At 43.7% G+C, this 14,883-nt stretch overlaps 1 protein-coding gene across 1 annotated transcript in view; it reads right to left on the reverse strand.

Annotated features, from left to right (window-relative positions):
* The window catches only part of MAP2K5 (mitogen-activated protein kinase kinase 5), a gene marked incomplete at its 5' end in the record, with an annotated part of 65,742 nt that overhangs the window by 25,417 nt on the left and 25,442 nt on the right, over window positions 1-14,883 (reverse strand). Inside the window, 2 exons of the mRNA XM_010143437.1 lie at window positions 10,150-10,182; window positions 10,494-10,520. Coding sequence (XP_010141739.1) covers window positions 10,150-10,182; window positions 10,494-10,520 — 60 coding nt within the window. The remainder of the gene's footprint in view (window positions 1-10,149; window positions 10,183-10,493; window positions 10,521-14,883) is intronic.

A 14,883-nucleotide genomic window follows, 5' to 3' on the forward strand; every position in this document is an offset into this window, starting at 1 on the left:
GAACCGCTCGGAAGCCTCCAGCATTTCACTAGGCTGTCCCAAGCTAAGCTGGCGTCAGGGTTCATGCAGGCAAGGGAAGAAGCTCTGATGACAGTATTAACACCTTGACCACACAGCACAGCCAGGAGTTGAGGTGATTCTGTGTAAGTACGCAAGAAAATTTCACCTGGATGAAAGGAAATGTAAAATGCTATTTTTTTGGCTCATTTTTCTGCACAACACCTGTACTTCACCCCCATCCTACCCTCTGCTGCTGCAGACCTGCCAGTCATGGCCCTGCACTGGCCAGCGTGCTCTCAGGAGCTCAGCAAGAGATCGTGTCTATGTGCGGGGGTCGGTGGGGATGAACACCACCTGGACCTTCTCATGAAAAGTAGATGCTTTAACAGTCTCCCCAAGGATTTTAGACTGGGTGCCCCACAAATTTACTGGATATTTCAACCTTTTTGGGAGAGTGCATCAAACCCAAGGAAACACTGGGAAACGTGTTTGAGGGCAAACGGATCAGTGCAGATAGAATCTTCGACCTGGCTCCTGTAGGTCTGAGCCAATCATTAGCTCACAGGGCAGGTGAGACAGGGGAGGAAGAGGAGGCAGGTTTTGGGTTTAGCTGAAGCAGGAAAGCACAGACCCTCAACTGCTGCCAAAAGTCAACACCAAAAAGCTCAGTTCAATTTCTGATGTTGTCCTATGCAAGATCATTCAAGCAGCAGAGGGTGAAGCTATTTTGTAGTTAAAGCTATTTCTAAGGAGAGAAACTGCTGCTGTTGCTATCTGGGTAACTTGAGCAATCACAGTGTTGTCATATGAAAGCAAAACTTTCCTAAACTACACAAAGTAAGTACACCCTATATCGTACCCTGGAGTTCCTCGGACTTTGGCTGAGACTCCGATGGAAATATGATGAAATAAAGCAAGGCTGCAGATGTCTCTACCAAGTCTACGCCATCGGTGTCATGCAATATGGTCACATTGGAGGTAACCATAGGGACCGGTCCCGCTGCACTCCGATGGCCTGGCTTATTTTAACCCCTGCACACTGAAATCTTTCTAGAGAGGCAAAAGAAGTAGGAAACAAAGATTTTAAAGGAGTGAGGAACAGGTACACTCACTTTAAACTGGGAAATGGTTCTTCTGTTTTCATTAAACACCATAGCTTTTAACCAATACCATGAAGACCTGTATATTGGGGATGCTGCTAAAATGGCCATAAAGACACGAAGGGCTGTAAGGGTCGATGTACCACTGGCTTCTGCATCCCCAGGTACCTGATCCCCAAGACTGGCTGTCTCCCTAAGCATCCAAACAACACTGCTGCAGAGAGGGACAAGATCAGGCTTGGATTTCTCAAAACCAGCCGAACCGTGCGCACACAGTGAGAACGGGGAAGGGCAACAGGAAAAAAGTTTGAGTGATGCCTTTGCCTTGTGAATAATGAACAGTTCAAGAAGGTCAACCCATTACAACTGAAACCGTTTAATTATTAATTATGCACAATCTATGAGCAAAAGGACAAGTTCAGAATGTTTAATGTGTGGTAACTCCAACTGGACCCTCTCTTGGCATTTTGTTATTAGCACTTGTCAGCAAGGTGCTCAGGCATAAAGAAAAAAGCACAGCAGCAGAAAATCTGAGCTAGCAGGAGGAGGGAGGGCTCTAAACTTCAAACACTGCTCCTAATATTTAATTTATAGAGTGCTGAGCCTCTGGTATAAACCTTATTGACTTCATGGAGTTAGGGGAAGTCACATTATCTAAATGAAGACCTGAGAGTGGGAATACTGAGACAATCCCTCTCTTTTGAAGGCAGTGATAACATTACTATCTGTATCTTCTTTTTTCTTCGTGGGTCTGAACAAAGGAAGAGTGAACCACCTAACAGCACATCCAGCAGTCAACCAATCCTTTGCAACCTATGCAATAAGAGCTTGAATTACAGGTCTGAGCATCATCCTCATCTACTTCTCAAACCTATTATTCAAAACCTCTCCTCATCTGTTTGCTCTCACTAAGCAGAGAAGCTACAGAGGCTCAGGAAATAATGTCCAGCAAACCCACAAATAAATATGGCTAAGGGACCTTGCCCCTCTTTTCTGTCCAGCTTGGAGGTTTACCTGGACAGATCCAAGAAGCAAATTAACAGGTACGGCTCCGAGTTGCTTATTTTCTTTTCTTATGTCAATGAAATTTGGCAGCAGTTCTTGACTGGCAATATACCCCAAAAGCATCCCATGCTTCACACACCTTCAGAGGCCTTACCCCAACGCACAATTTCTTGAGAGTGAAATATTTTCTCAAAGCAACTGAAAGCCTGAGATTTATCACATCCTTTCCAAAGAAAGAAAGCCCACATTGTCCCTGTAATAGGAAAACCAGCAAATACAGCTTTCTACCTAAACCTTGCGATGGCAACGCCCCCAGCTGTGTGTTAAGGTCAAACCTGTGTTCCTCCAACCTCCTCGTCCGGGGGCCAGCCCGATGGACAGCCACAGTGCAGAAGGACGGCAGCTCGTCCTCACCACGTCCCCAGAAGACAGCCGGGCTGCTAACCCCCTCTCTGCAAAGCGTTAAATTTCCCCATCCCCCCCAGCTCCCGCTATTTTGCGATACTCCCTCCTCAGTGAGAACGCTGTGCAGAAGGAAATGCCATGGTCCTATGGCTCTGTGGCCACAGGAGGGAAGTTAGCAGAACCCAGCAAACCAAATTCCAGTTCTTCTCTCCTCTGGGCTTCCCCAGCACACCCTGCCTTGCAAACTACCATCTCCTCTGGGCAGATACTTCCATTCTGCAACTCATCCGCTGATGCTGAAATGGCAGGATTTAATCAATAACGGGCGCGCTTTACAAAGGAGTTCTGGCTTACCGCTTCAACCTAAAAACTCCCTAGGATTAAAGACTTTTTATGCACTCCAACTTCTCTTTTACTAAAGCTTTCAAAGAATACATGTAGTTTTATAGAGTAGCTGCACTTTGTGGCAAAATAGTGGCTTTTTGTTTGTTTGGGTTTTTTTTCAGACAAACTTAAGGTTTTGATGCACCAGAAATGCTGCCAGGTGCAATTACATGTAACAAAAGCAGCGCGGTTACCGAGCTGTTCCAAGACCAACACGGTACCTGTCCAGATTTACTCCTACAAGGATGACTTTCTTTCACAGCACTCCTAAAAATAAATAAATAAATAAGCAAGCCATTTCTGACTTTCCAGCCAATCTACTTCAAAAGCCTTGCACAAACCTAATGGCAGGTGATTTCCTACGAGGAACACGTTTGCAGAAGACAGCGATGTCTGGAGGTGGCTCAGAGGCCCCGACTTGAAAGCGTGTCTGGGTTGTCCCCGTCACACTCCCACCCCCAGCAGGAAGGTGAAAGATGATTACATCTCTGCGTCAGGTCGCTTCTTGCTCTTTTCTTAGTAGCAGATGCCAAACGTGACAAATTACACATGGGGGCATTTTGGTGTGAAGTTTCGTCTGCTGGGATTGGAGTGTCAGCAGTAAACTCATTTATTTCCAGATCTCTAGCTGGACGGGAACCAAGGTCGAAAGGCCGGTGTTTTATCCACCGAAATGCTCAGCCTACCTTCAACACCTCACATCACGTGAGAACCAGCTATGCTCTCAGCAGCGCTACCTGCTCCTCAAGTTCCTGAAAATACCACGTCCGCGTAACCTACATCCGTCCCTAACGCACGCAGACAGCTCTGTTAAACAAGCTGGTACGTACTCGGGGCTATTCCGTGGTCACCTTTGCTACTGCGGGTATCTTCTGGAGCCCAGAAAAGGGAAGGAAAGAAGGGGAAGAGTGTAATTAACATCAGGAATAATCTAGAGTGATTTTCTACCTCTTGCCAAGCTCCGTACTTGTTAGCGTGGCTCTCTAAAGGGCCTCGCAGATGAGTGTACAAGGTAGCTGGAAAAACAGGTTAATCCTTTAACCGTAACTGTAATTGCTTTCTCTCGAAAACAAACATAAGAATTTTTTCCTCTCATTGCCGGTCTCTTGTCGATCATAAGCCAGCAGAGCACAGCAGTGTTTTGGGTAGATACACGCACATTTCAAATGGCTAAGGCACAGCAGCATGAAACGTAGCCTCTACCTGTTCACGCCGAAGGGACTCAAGTGAAAAACTAAACCCATTTATTGTTCCCTTTTTCCTCTGTACACTCCCAATGCATTTTTATTGCTTTTTCATAAAACACTGCTGCAAATAATCAAGCATGACCATTGACATCCACAAGATTGAGTTTTAGGAACCATTAAATGAGCTTGTCCTCTTGGGAAGGTTCTTGCTCAGGTTGGTCTAAAGGTAATTATTCAGCAATTCCTACCTGTGGTTTTACCTTGTTCCTATATAAGTCTCTGAATCTCATACACTCGTAAGGTCACAGTTTCTGTCTCAATAAAAGTATACCCTAAACCAGCTTGTCCACGGGACAAATTACGGCGGGTTCCCACATATGTGTGTTCATCCTGCACCAGCTTTTCTTGCATGGAAATCTTCAAAACTCTGCAAGTTTTCAGAGTTAAATATAGCTTTTCATACATTTAAATCAAGACCTGAGAATCTAAAGAGAAATTCCGGAAGAAAAAAATAAATTCCTGTTTCATTCCGAGCCTTTGGAGTTTTCGACTTCATTTATAGAAGGAGCAAAATGGAGCACTGACGCATAAGGCTAAGAAATGCAGCACTCAAGGGCCGATGGTCTTCTGTGGGTTATCTGACCGAGCTGAGCAAACTGAATTTTTAAGGCTATGCTGTAGCAATAAATAGAGGAATATATTTCAGCAGGTAAAAAGGAGAAGAGAATAGAAATGACTATGTACAATACCTCTATTAAGTGCAAGTTATTTTTTTCCATGGGAAAGTCTGGAAATTCATTGACGCTGAAATGCTTCAGAGCTCAGCATTAGCACTGGCGTTAACTGGTGCTGCTAATGTTTCTTGAGTACAAGTTTAAAAAGGAAAAAAGAGGTCTTTGGTTTGTGGAGTTTGTAAAGTCTTTGAGCTAGATTAAACTGCAGTCTTGTGAGACCGAGTATCTCTGTGGGGGCACTTAACAGAAACGCTCAAAAAACTCATGGAAAGCTTCTCACTACTTACTCATGGAGCTATCAGAGTAAGAATTCAGGAGTTCAACTAATTAATTTTCCTTCTACATTTCTGCCTGACTCATCAAAATAGGCAGGGGGTTTTTTTCAGTGCTGCCTCCTGTTTGTAAAAATAGGATTTGCTCTGGAAAGTCTTCACTCTTCAAGCTTCTGATGCAACTGGAATAACACAATAATTAAGAACTGACTGACAAAATTTGAGTTCTTTTTCTCCTTAATTCAATACAGTTTAAAAACCCCAAACCCAGAACCAAACACCTAAGCTGCTATTGCACTGAGACAAGCTACGGAAACCAAAATGATTTTATTCCAGGTTATGAAGAAGTGCGGGTTAGAAACTAGAGCTGATGCTTAACTACAGAGCTTGCGACCACGACTGCTCCACTACAGCGAGACCCGGCTTACAGCAACCACCCAAGGGGCCAGCAATAATTGCTTTCCTGGAAGGGATACTCGAACTAAATAAAGGTCAGACAAAACAGCCCTGGAGAGCTTAAGGAAAATCTAAAGGAGTTGCTTAAGCCAGGAGGACCGTCCACTGGCTGCATTCCACAGGGCAGGTTTTGTCTACCCGACCTTCTCCAGATGCAGACATCTCCAGAGCCAAAAAACCATGGGACTGATGGGAAGGGAAGGTGGTGTGCAGAAAAACACAAGAATTGTCAGGTTTGGCCTTCTGGGATCTCCGTACTCATGCTGCAATCACCCCAGCGAGGTACCGAATGCAGCGGCAACTAGCAAGCAGGAAAAACGACATTTTTAGAAGCTTTTAGAAATCCTGCGGCTGGCATACAGCTGAGGAAGGGACTAAACAGTGATTTCCTATGGCATACATTTTTTTTTTTACATCAAGTTAACAGGGAAATAAGTAACTACAGGTTGGAAGAATCTTTAAAACAATGGCACTCCTGAACCAATTGCAAGGAACGCAGAAATACGCTGTGATCGAGCTCTGAGTTTCCTGACAACCCAACCCCGCTGCAGAGCCCAGTAACCCCCCGCTCACCAAACGGCAAATTGAGAGCACCCGCTTCTACCTTTTCAACTGAGAGTTTTCTCATGCATTAAAAGGAAAATGCGTAACTATAATTAAGGCTACGATTCTCCTAATGTCTGCTCAGAACTGGAATTTGATTTATTGAGTGACCCCTACAGACATCAGCAAAGAGAACACTTAACCGGACCACGTAAGGTTGCTGGGAGGTTGCTGGAGATTTGGAGGCTGAGCAGGGAACCATTACAATTTCTTTTGTCAGCTGGAAAAAAAGCATCACGGGAGGCATTCTGAGACCGCGAGCACCAAGCGAGGTTAAAAAGCATACTGCCGTTACCTGCCATCTTTAGGTTTCAGAGTGAACCCAGTGAGTGAAATCGGGTGGCTGTGTTTCTCCAGTGCATCACTGCTGGGGTCTGCAACATTAACGGTGTTATTCTGGGGCTCTGCTGTCTGTATTTCTAAATTATCCTCTGGAAGAGATTCCAATCTCAACAACTTCTTAAATTTTTTTTTTAATTTGTTTTTAGATGCACCTAGCACTTCTGAGGCAGAATCCCATTGCGAATTCTTCGGCTGCACTATCGTGAAACGTAGGGCCACATCTAGGACATCTTCCAAGCCAGGCAATGGCTCCTGCTTCCATTCTCCTTCGTGTTGGAGTATTTCTGGAAAGACTGCATGCCCAGCAAGCCATGCATGTCCTTCCCAACAGGGATTCATCTGCGCCGCTCAGTGCTTTCCATACAACATTGCGGTGAGCTGGAGACAAATGAAGTTGAGTGCTAGAATATTAAATGACTCTCTGCTCTCCAGTAGCAGCAGACTGCCGTTACTGCCGGCTGTGTGGCAGGAGGAACTACATTAGCAACTATATTCCTCATCTTTGGACCAGAAGCAGGAGTCTTCTCATGGAGGGAGATGCTGCTACGGTTAGGACTGTTGCTCAAATGAGTGTGTCTTATTTGTAGCTGGATCAGATTTCACCAGGAGTTACATGTTAAAAAATAACAGTCCTGGCAGGCACGTGTCCTATTCACACAATGCTCCTCGCTAATTTTGCCATAAAAAAACAATCCCAGAACCAAGACCATTAAAAGCCCAATAACATAATTTAACAAACAAACAAAAAAAGTCAGGCACAGTTTACTGCAATTTGAGAAGAAGAACCACGTCTGTCTTTTTTTTTAAACTATCTTGCTTCTCAAATCACTTACTCTGCAGAATTGCTGCAAGTAAATTTAAGCCCTAGGAAATGAACAACCAGATCTTTTACACTGCCAAAGTGACCTGCCACATCCCATGTATTTCACTAAGAGTTAAAAAAAAAAAAAAAAAAAAAATCTAGGAACACTGAAGAACCACCATGGACAGTTTTGATTCCACAGGGCACCACCTCAAAGAGTTGGAGAAAAGCCCAAAGGATACCTGGGTAATACAGAAGCAACCTCTTAACTAGTTGAGTCATCAATAAATCCTATGAAATAAAGATGATTATGAATGAGCAGAACACTAACTTTGGGATTCCTGCCGTCTTTTGGTGGAACACGGAACAGTTCTACAAAAAACCAATGACTGATGATATACTAAGCAACTATTATAAAGAATCAAGGTCTTAACGTTACTTCCATTTCATAATTTTTAAGAACTTCTAGGTTCACCCAGACCAGGCTCTGAAGTTTTTAGCTGGCTCCAGGAAGAAAGAATGGGGTGAGCACACTGCCAGCAAAGACTCAGTTTCAAGAAATACTCTTTTGTACACAGCTGTTTAATCATGATTTTAAGAGACAAAAGTCTAAAACATTCACTGTCACAGACAAAAAAATCCATATTAAGGGACTTGAGGAAAAAAAGATCCAGAGTTTTCAACTGCAACAACGTCAGCAAATTACTCCTACGGCATGACACTACCTGGGGACTGAAGATCCTCGTGGCAGCTCGATCCCACCCTTACAGATCGTTTCCCCCGTGTCCCATGACACAGTGGCTCATGCTGGAGCTGTGTCGTTACGGGAGCACTGCTGCACCCGATCTGTGAGCTACAGATCGTCACTCCTTGCTGTGTGATCGTCATGAAGGTAGGTGGGGAATTCTCCACCAGGATCTGAGGGTTCCTATGGGGACGGGCTGTACAGCACAGCTGCAGGGGAGGGGCTCTGCTCCCTCCTCCTGTGAGTTTTAGGACCTCCTTACAGCCAAGGGGAAAATTTGACCCAAAATCATCAGTCTTACAACACTAAGCATTTCTAATCCTTAATAGTCATGGTAGCAACAAGAGCTGTACAGCAGCAGATAGTAAAGAGACTTTCCCTCTCAAAAGGTCCTCGCGTAGAAGGAAGACCGTGGATTTGGCAAGTAAGCAGCTCCCTCTGTCATCCCCTGAGAGGCAATTCTTACAGAAGACAAAGTGAGGAGGAAAAAAGAAATAGTCACAAGTTAAACACATTTTGCTTTGAGGTCTTTGTACACCGGACAGGGCTGGGGGTGGCAGGAGGATCTGTTAAAGTCAATGCTACCCAGGAGCCAGAACAGAATAACCCTTAATATAAATGTTCTCCAAGACACGGTCATGCCAAGAATTTGCACTTGCAGGTGTGGCAGCCACTATCTATCCACTATATATCTTATTAAGTGACGCCCTAACAATGCACACGTACGAGCAAATAACACTACAGAGCCAATCCATTCTTCTCCTCCCTTCAGGCTCGAAACGTTATGGCATGCAGCTTCCATTTAGACATTGAGTCTGTTGCAAAACAAAGCGAGCTGCACTTAAAGAACTTTCAGCTGAGCTATACGCTCTGTAACCTGAGGTCTTAACGTGCCCATGAGCACCGTGCTCCCCGAGCCACCAGCTCAGAAGAATGATGGCTCCACGGCATACTGCAGAACATCAAACGAGTTTAAACAAAGGCTCACCAACACGCTCGTGTTAAAGCCGGCTCAGCACTCCCATGTTTACAGTCTGCACAAGATTCCTTGGTTAAAGTTTTTCCTTTACGCAAAGGATACTTGTTCACTTTAATTTAATTGCATCCCTCAAGGCCAAAATATCACTTCAAAGAAGTTCAGCAAAGTCACTAAGTCTCTAACAAAAGGACTAAAGTGTTGACCATAGGCAAGAGGGGTGGGTTTAGCAGCTCATACAAGTCCAGTTACAGATGGAGATACACCCAAGACAGAGTTGGCATCGCACTGGCTATGAGCTCCCATCAAGCTAAACACTTTACATGGGACAGGTTGGAAGTAGGGTCTAAATGGCTGCATCAGCACCCAGCAACTCCACCCTGAGGAGTCAGCAACGATGTCCTGCTACAGGCCAAGGCAAGTCTTTATAACATTACAGCTTTTTTCTCTTGTGCAAACTTCCTAATTACTGTCATCATCTTATTAAACATTAAAAAAAAGGCAAAACTGACAGCAGTTTGCCCTTGGCTACTGCCTCATTTTCAGGAGTTGTGACCCAGGTTTACACCTCAATCGGCACAGGGAGACGGGAGCTGCCAAGAGGTGTTTCAATTGAGAAACATGACGTTAGCCACCGAAATTCAGTCTACTGCTCACACTGGATCTCCTGCCTCTCAGCTCTTTGTTTTGTCCTGTCTAAATAAAAATGATTAAGTGACATTCAGATGCTTTCTTGCTCACACTTGGGTTTTCTCTTCTTGTCAACACACCCTTTTTGCTTATCTAAACCCCATTAAATATGTCCACAATCAAGTGTGCCACCACTTGAATGTCTCTGTTCGAACTCATCCGGCAAATGCTGAGAAGCAACTCACCTGACGAGGCTGAGGCTTGAGGGCCTCAAGAGCTACCAGCAGTAGCCTTTGAGATAATCAGGTCTTTCCAAGAGTCAATATTCAGAGCAGAAAAACAGCATAAAGTGGGACAAGGCCAGTTCGTGTTCAAGAGCTCCAAGCTGCACAAGGCAACTTGTGCTCGGAGGATGTTGGGCATTGTGCTTCATTAGGAAACAAAATATAAGCTTTCCACTCCATTAGGAATGACTTTAGGAGTGAAAGCACATAAGACGACGACTCACCTCATCAACAATGCACTGCAATAACTGGAGAGGCTGCAATGGGAAGAAGAGAGGGAAAAAGTATTAGCCTATATGCAATATCTTTACAGTGGAGTGGAAAGAAAAAATCATTAATGCAATAAAATATAGCAAGATTAATCAACAGCAGCAAACTCTTATAAAAACATTGATGCTCAGGATGTTCTATTATTTCTAATGGTACCTAATCTAATACAGGCAGTTAAAGGTTTGCATTTTCTTCAAAATGCAATTTGCTAAGTTTAAAACAAGGCATTCAAGCATGCAGAGGAAGCAGCCATCAGGAAAAAGAAAAGTGAATTTTTTTCTGAACTCATAAAGCTTACCATTAAAGATCCCTGGTTTTTCTGAATCTGAAAAAAGGCAATATGTAATTAGCATGTCATAATCAAAATGACTCACTTGGACACATTATGATCACTGAGAGAAAATTATTGCATCGCTGGTGGCAATTTGTGGGCATGTGTTAACACAATTTACATAATGAAAATACACAAATGTTAATAGCTCGCTTCTCATTTATAGGCGAAAGTCAGCAGAATGTTAATTTCACACAACACTTTTTAGTACCCTCCAGGTTGTATTAGAATAGGAAGAAAAACCATAATCCATTTCAAAAGGCTGTTTACGATTCAGATATAAATAATGTTTTATATTGCTAGATTGTGAGCACTGGGCTTAATGTTGCAATCATTGCTAATGTTATGAAGCTCACTCTTTTTAAATTAAAAACCGATTTATTTAAAATTGAAATTAAATCATAGTCAGAAATTAGAATTTTGGATTACTGCCAGACTCTGCTCACAATCCCTTTTTTGTGAAGAAAACTTTAATTATGTGGTTGAAGTATCTACTGCTGCTCAGAAAAGACTTTAACACCCCGCTTCTGCCCAAGTTTCTGCTATGCTGCACCCCAGGTTGACTGGACTGTAAGCAGAGCGCCGCCATCTGCAAGGCTGGAAAGTTTGATGAACTTTGAGCAAAGCGAAGACTCGTTTCAGTCATCTCTGAGCCTTTCTTGAGTTTCTTAGCATCACTTTGGCTGGGAAACTAATTAATAGTTTGTAGTAACAGACCACTGGACTGCTTACAGAGAATGACAAAATACTCTGGCCCATCTAGGCCCTTCGATTACCCAAAAGAAACTGAGGCACGATGACACCACCAACAATTCAATACACAGCACAGAGCAGGTATTTAATGCAAAACATCTGGCAGAATTTAGGGATGCTGGTCTGCGCTGATTTTTCTGTGCGTGCCGTTTCTAATGGGTGTGCATAATGAATGGTGTATTTTTCCCCAAGGGACACAAAATTACTCGCAACCCAATGTCATTGGGGTGCAGATGGAACGTGGTCCATAGTGCAAACGTCATTCCCTGTTCTAACACAGTTTATGTGGCTTGCCGCTCGTATTTAATAATCTCCGTTGTATAGTGCTGCGATGGTGGATGGCGCGGGGCTGCCACCACTCTCCCCCAGCACCCAGCCAGAGGGCAGGACCCTCCAGTAACACTTTACAGGTAGTAAAATGGAATACAGAGGAAGTGGAAAACCAGCACCAAGAAAATAGCTGGTATTATGCACGCGACGTCTTTCATTAGTGCATCGGTAGAGCACAACGTACAGTTTCTTGTATAACTTGATTATTTCCAGGGAATAAAATATTAAACAGACAGAAGGAGCCCCTTGTATTTTTACATGGTCACTGTTATCTAGGACAATCCAACAGAATACATTTCCTGGCTTGAATTGTTGCTAATAAGGAAAATATTCTGTGGATATAAACCGTCTTTTTTTCATACTTCACTTCCAGATGCTAAGTGACACAATAGACTTGTGTGTTCAACTGGGATAGTCCCAGGCTCCGTCGGACTCGCACGCAGGAACAGGCGGCTCAGTTTTTCATCCAGGCAGCGCACCAGCCGCAGCTCCTTACCGGAGAACACGTCTTGTCATGAGAAGGAACAGAGGTGGGATCGTACATATAGCCTCACCACGGATATGATGCCGTCCCATTTGAGAACAAGATTTAAAATATTATTTCTAATAAAAGCGCTCCATGCTCGTAATGGAAAATAAAGCATCGCAAATCGAAGCGTTACAGAATTCTTCCCGTGACACTGCAACTCTCTGCTGGAGCGGCCGGCCCAGCTTCTGTGAGAGGGAGATATGTGCTCGCTCACACACACGTCGTTACCGCCTTTTATTACACGATTTTGATGGCGACATATTATTTTGAGATCATCTTCATAAATTTTGCATTAAGGTAGCTGTGCCACTACCTGGAATTGATTCAAAATGCTTAAGACACTCAATTACTTTTTAACACTGTTACCCGATGTAACGACAGCGCTGCTGTTTCCCTTGCATTTGATGATGCAACATCATTGTAATTGATTCATTTTCTCAATTAAATAAAGCTACTGTGCTTTCCTCCTCGCGAATGCCACAGAGACTCCCCGGTTAGATGTATTACCTATTTTCTCTGTCTCAGATATATTGCCTGTAAGGCTGCACTGTGCTCCTCTGTTAACTCCGCTGGAAAACGCACCCTTACAGTCATATTTTTCAAGTTCTGAGCAGCAATGAACTTCGCCGTATTTATATTAGGCTTATTTTTCACTGTTAAAACTATGTTGTTTACCTTTTCCGAGATCACATTATTGGGCAGCCGCTGCAACTATAAACCAAACCTAACTGACGGCAACTTTACAGGCGGTGCTTCTCCTTCTGAGCACAGTTCATGAAAAAGGGAAGCACCCGCTTTATAGCGCATTAAGAACCGTTTTAAAAGTACTCAATGGAAAATGTTTTATCTTCCTCTTCACCCACGCTCCTTTTTTTCCTCCCCTCGCTTTCTGGGTCTGCTGCGCTACTGGGAGATGAGATGTTCAGGAGGCAGGTTTGTCTCGGGGGATCCCAGTGCAGCAGCTGCAGCTCGTGCACGTGGCGTGTACAGAGAACTCGGGGACGGGCACGGGCAGGTTTTTATACTTCCCATGAAGAACGTCAAGCAGCGAAACAGTAGCAGTGACACAACTGAAAACCCTGCCTGAGAGGAAGGTGAGAATGGCACAGTGCCTGTTTCAAGAGCATCGAGGAATGCTCTGATGCAACATCACAGCGTCCTTCTCGTCTCGCTTTAAGCCTTCCACTGCCAACACGTGCCCTCGGCCAGGCCAGAGGAATGTGGGTGAGCCCCGGTGCTGCTCGTGGCTGGACAGCCAGCTGGTCAGAAGGTTTGGTAAGCTTGTCGTACGGAACCAGAACTGTGGAGCTGCAGAATTCCATCAGCTCTTCGGCGCTTTGGAACCTGTATTGTATCATTTGCTGTGTTTTTACTTACTGCATGTGGTAGTTTATAATCTGAAGAAGCAGGGCAAATGACAAATAAATCTATCACATTAACAGTCTATTCCTCAGGTCATGAAACATCAGTGGTATCTGGATAAACTACCGCACAAAGCACATTCTCCAAATGGCAGGTTTTTTTAGGTTGGTTAAAAATGCAAAAGTTTGCCTCCTCCTTCATCTACTATTTAATGAATGCCTCTGGTTATGAAAAGCAACTTTTGACAGACCATCAGGTTACAGTTCTGTCTCCATGGAGATACTTCGGACGGGAAGCGGCTGAGAAGACCTCTACCATCTCTTTCACATTATCTTCACAAGCACAATCAACAGAACTCAAATGAATCCACCCCGGGTAACTTGGAGGAGTCACCAGCGATAGCTTTAATTTTCGCTTTTACTCTCTGGAATTAGGACTTGCCCTGGAGCTCTTGTTTGAGAGGTTTGCAGGTGACCCAGGGTTAGATCTTCCCATATCAGTTAAGAAATTTTCTCTTTACATATATACTGCTTTTCAAGCCAGTGGTATTTTTTAATGGAAAAATACATTACCAACAAATCACACAGTTATGGTTTTTAAGGGAGGCTCCACAGCAGAACATACATTTTCCTAATCCAGGAAACCGTGGATTTTAAGAGTACATGTAACTTAGTTTTAATGGTCACAGATGAGGGTTAAGTTCTATTGAACAGCAGAAACAACAGACATTGTCTCCTATGGACCAATGCCCAGCGCACACTTGCGTTGTCTCTGCCCTGATACAAATGGAAAAGGAACATGTTAAGCGTTCCACGTTTCCACATGGGCTTCACCACCACGGATTTTACTCTTCCTCTGGAATGAAAACATCATCTTTAGATATATTTCTCAAGTTCTTGCAAAATTGTGTTTGGTTATACTTCTGAAAGAAGACAAAGCACCAAATCAGTACAACTGACCACCCCTAATTTGCTCCTGATATTCTGAGCACCCTCCCCATCCCAATGGGTGGATTTTGCAAATGACAAGCTTCGATCACTGTCACAAAACAAAGGACAAAAAAAAAAAGAATAAAAAATAGAAACAATAATAAAAATGACAATTCACAACAACCTTAATATTAAATATATTCTTACAATTATATTATGCTGGTTTTCCCAGAGGTCTACAAACAAATTTATATAAAGAGATTATTTCATCCACCACTGAACTGCAGCCACTTCTCAGGAATCTGTTCACCAGAGTTTAGTAACACAATTCAACAAAGCGGGCATGAAAACCTACACACAGCAGAAACTATGGAGGGAGTGTGAGGAGCCAACAATAACTACTACCCTGGAGCAGGACCAGGGTGCTCACAGTAACACACTCCTCTGGCAGCAG

This window comes from Buceros rhinoceros, unplaced genomic scaffold, assembly GCF_000710305.1.
Source record: "Buceros rhinoceros silvestris isolate BGI_N320 unplaced genomic scaffold, ASM71030v1 scaffold29229, whole genome shotgun sequence".
NCBI classification, from domain to species: domain Eukaryota; kingdom Metazoa; phylum Chordata; class Aves; order Bucerotiformes; family Bucerotidae; genus Buceros; species Buceros rhinoceros.